A 2,772-nucleotide genomic window follows, 5' to 3' on the forward strand; every position below is an offset into this window, starting at 1 on the left:
GAATGTGCATTTGGACGTTTAAAAGCGCGCTGGCGCAGCTTACTGACTCGCTCAGACCTCAGCGAAAAGAATATCCCCATTGTTATTGCTACTTGCTGTGCGCTCCACAATATCTGTGAGAGTAAGGGGGAGACCTTTATGGCGGGGTGGGAGGTTGAGGCAACTCGCCTGGCCGCTGATTACGCGCAGCCAGACACCAGGGCAGTTAGAGGAGCACAGCAGGGCGCGGTGCGCATCAGAGAAGCTTTGAAAACGAGTTTTGTGACTGGCCAGGCTACTGTGTGAAACTTCTGTTTGTTTCTCCTTGATGAACCCTCCAACCCCCCCCCTCCAACCCGGTTCACTCTACTTCCCTGTAAACCAACCACCCCACCCCACCCTCCCCTCCCGCTTGCAGAGGCAATAAAGTCATTTTTTTTAACATTCATGCATTCTTTATTAGTTCCTTACAGAGGTAGGGGGATAATTGCCAAGGTAGCCTGGGATGGGTGGGGGAGGAGGGATGGAAAAGGACACACTGCATTTTAAAACTTTAACTCTTATTGAAGGCCAGCCTTCTGATGCTTGGGCGATCCTCTGGGGTGGAGTGACTGGGTGGACGGAGGCCCCCCCACCGTGTTCTTGGGCGTCTGGGTGAGGAGGCTATGGAACTTGGGGAGGAGGGCTGTTGGTTACACAGGGGCTGTAGCGGCGGTCTCTGCTCCTGCTGCCTTTCCTGCAACTCAACCATACGCTCGAGCATATCAGTTTGATGCTCCAGCAGACGGAGCATTGCCTCTTGCCGTCTGTCTGCAAGCTGACGCCACCTATCGTCTTCAGCCCGCCACTTGCTCTGTCCTTCCCGCGATTCAGCCCGCCACCTCTCCTCTCGTTCATATTGGGCTTTTCTCATCTCCGACATTGACTGCCTCCACGCATTCTGCTGTGCTCTATCAGCCTGGGCGGACATCTGCAGCTCCGTGAACATCTCGTCCCTCGTCCTACGTTTTCTCTTTCTAATGTTCACGAGCCTCTGCGAAGGAGAAACATTTGCAGCTGGTGGAGGAGAAGGGAGAGTTGGTTAAAAAAGACACATTTTAGAGAACAATGGGTACACTCTTTCATTACAAGGTCGCATATTTCGGCTTGCAGGCAGCCATCGTAGGCCACAGTGTTTTGGCTTTTTTAACCTTCTTAACATGCGGGAAAGGTTGCAAACAGCAGCGCATTTCCCATATCAAGGATGAATTGGGTTGTCCATTTAAAATGGGGTTTCAATGTAAAAGGAGGGGGCTGCGGTTTCCCGGTTAACATGCGGCACAAACACAAGTAAACCCCCCCCCTCCCCCCCACACACACACACGATTCTCTGGGATGATCACTTCACCCCTCCCCCCCCGCGTGGTTAACAGCGGGGAACATTTCTGGTCAGAAGAGCAGGAACGGGCGCCTCTGAATGTCCCCTTAATAAAATCACCCCATTTCAACCAGGAGAGCTTTCTGGAGATGTCCTGGAGGATTTCCGCTCCATCCCCATACACGTTAACAGACTTTTCCAGTAGATGTACTGGCCGCGATTGCCAGGGCAAAGTAATCATTAAACACGCTTGCTTTTTTTTTGTAATGTTTACAAATAGTTACAAAGTTACACTCACCAGAGGTCTCCTGTGTGCCCTGAGGGTCTTGGGTGAGTTCGGGGGTTACTGGTTCCAGGTCCAGGGTCACAAACATATCCTGGCTGTTGGGGAAACCGGTTTCTCCGCTTCCTTGCTGCTGTGAGCTACCTACAGTACCTCCATCGTCATCTTCCTCGTTCCCCGAACCGTCTTCCCTGTGTGTTTCTCCAGTGAGAGAGTCATAGCACACGGTTGGGGTAGTGGTGGCTGCACCCCCTAGGATCGCATGCAGCTCCGCGTAGTAGCGGCAAGTTTGCGGCTCTGCCCCGGACCTTCCGTTTGCTTCTCTGGCTTTGTGGTAAGCTTGCCGTAGCTCCTTAATTTTCACGCGGCACTGCTGTGTGTCCCTGTTATGGCCTCGGTCCTTCATGGCCTTGGAGATCTTTTCTAATACTTTTCCATTTCTTTTACTGCTATGGAGTTCAGCTATCACTGCTTCATCTCCCCATATGGCGAGCAGATCTCGTACCTCCCGTTCGGTCCATGCTGGAGCTCTTTTGCGATCCTGGGAGGACTCCATCACGGTTACCTGTGCTGATGAGCTCTGCGGGGTCACCTGTGCTCTCCACGCTGGGCAAACAGGAAATGAAATTCAAACCTTCGCGGGTCTTTTCCTGTCTACCTGGTCAGTGCATCTGAGTTGAGAGTGCTGTCCAGAGCGGTCACAATGAAGCACTGTGGGATAGCTCCCGGAGGCCAATAACGTCGAATTCCGTCCACACTACCCCAATTCCGACCCGCAAAGACCGGTTTTATCGCTAATCCCCTCGTCAGATGTGGTGTAAAGAAACCGGTTTAAAGGACCCTTTAAGTCGAAAGAAAGGGCTTCGTTGTGTGGACGTGTCCAGGCTTAATTCGGTTTAACGCTGCTAAAGTCGACCTAAACCCGTAGTGTAGACCAGGCCTTAGTGTAATAGAGAATCAGGCCTTCTGTGGAAATGCATTGGTCTTACTATGATTTCTGTGGTAAAGCTAATTCATGTAACCTGCCTTAGCAGTAGGTCACTCATATAGATACGTTCATGGAGGATAGATCAATCAATGGCTATTTGCCAGAAGCTGGGAATGAGCGATGGGATGGATCACATGATGATTACCTGTTCTGTTGATTCCCTCT

The 2,772-nt window shown here is 51.5% G+C and overlaps 1 protein-coding gene across 1 annotated transcript; it reads right to left on the reverse strand.

Moving 5' to 3' along the window:
• Window positions 1-532: 532 nt before the first annotated feature.
• On the reverse strand, window positions 533-2,570 carry LOC135981544 (uncharacterized). Its single transcript, XM_065584459.1, has 2 exons — window positions 1,635-2,570; window positions 533-1,035 (listed from the first exon to the last, which is right to left on the reverse strand). Exons 1-2 carry the CDS (start codon window positions 2,173-2,175, stop codon window positions 533-535), a joined length of 1,044 nt encoding a protein of 347 aa, XP_065440531.1. The 5' UTR covers window positions 2,176-2,570.
• Between the last annotated feature and the right edge of the window lie 202 nt (window positions 2,571-2,772).

This window comes from Chrysemys picta, chromosome 2, assembly GCF_011386835.1.
Source record: "Chrysemys picta bellii isolate R12L10 chromosome 2, ASM1138683v2, whole genome shotgun sequence".
NCBI lineage: Eukaryota > Metazoa > Chordata > Testudines > Emydidae > Chrysemys > Chrysemys picta.

Bases quoted from the DNA above. Each gene is read 5' to 3' on its own strand.
- LOC135981544 (XM_065584459.1), bottom strand. From the start codon at position 2,175: ATGGAGTCCTCCCAGGATCGCAAAAGAGCTCCAGCATGGACCGAACGG. The intron at 1,036-1,634 runs GTGAGTGTAACT...CTCCTCCACCAG, and splicing joins GGGCACACAGGAGACCTCTG to CTGCAAATGTTTCTCCTTCG.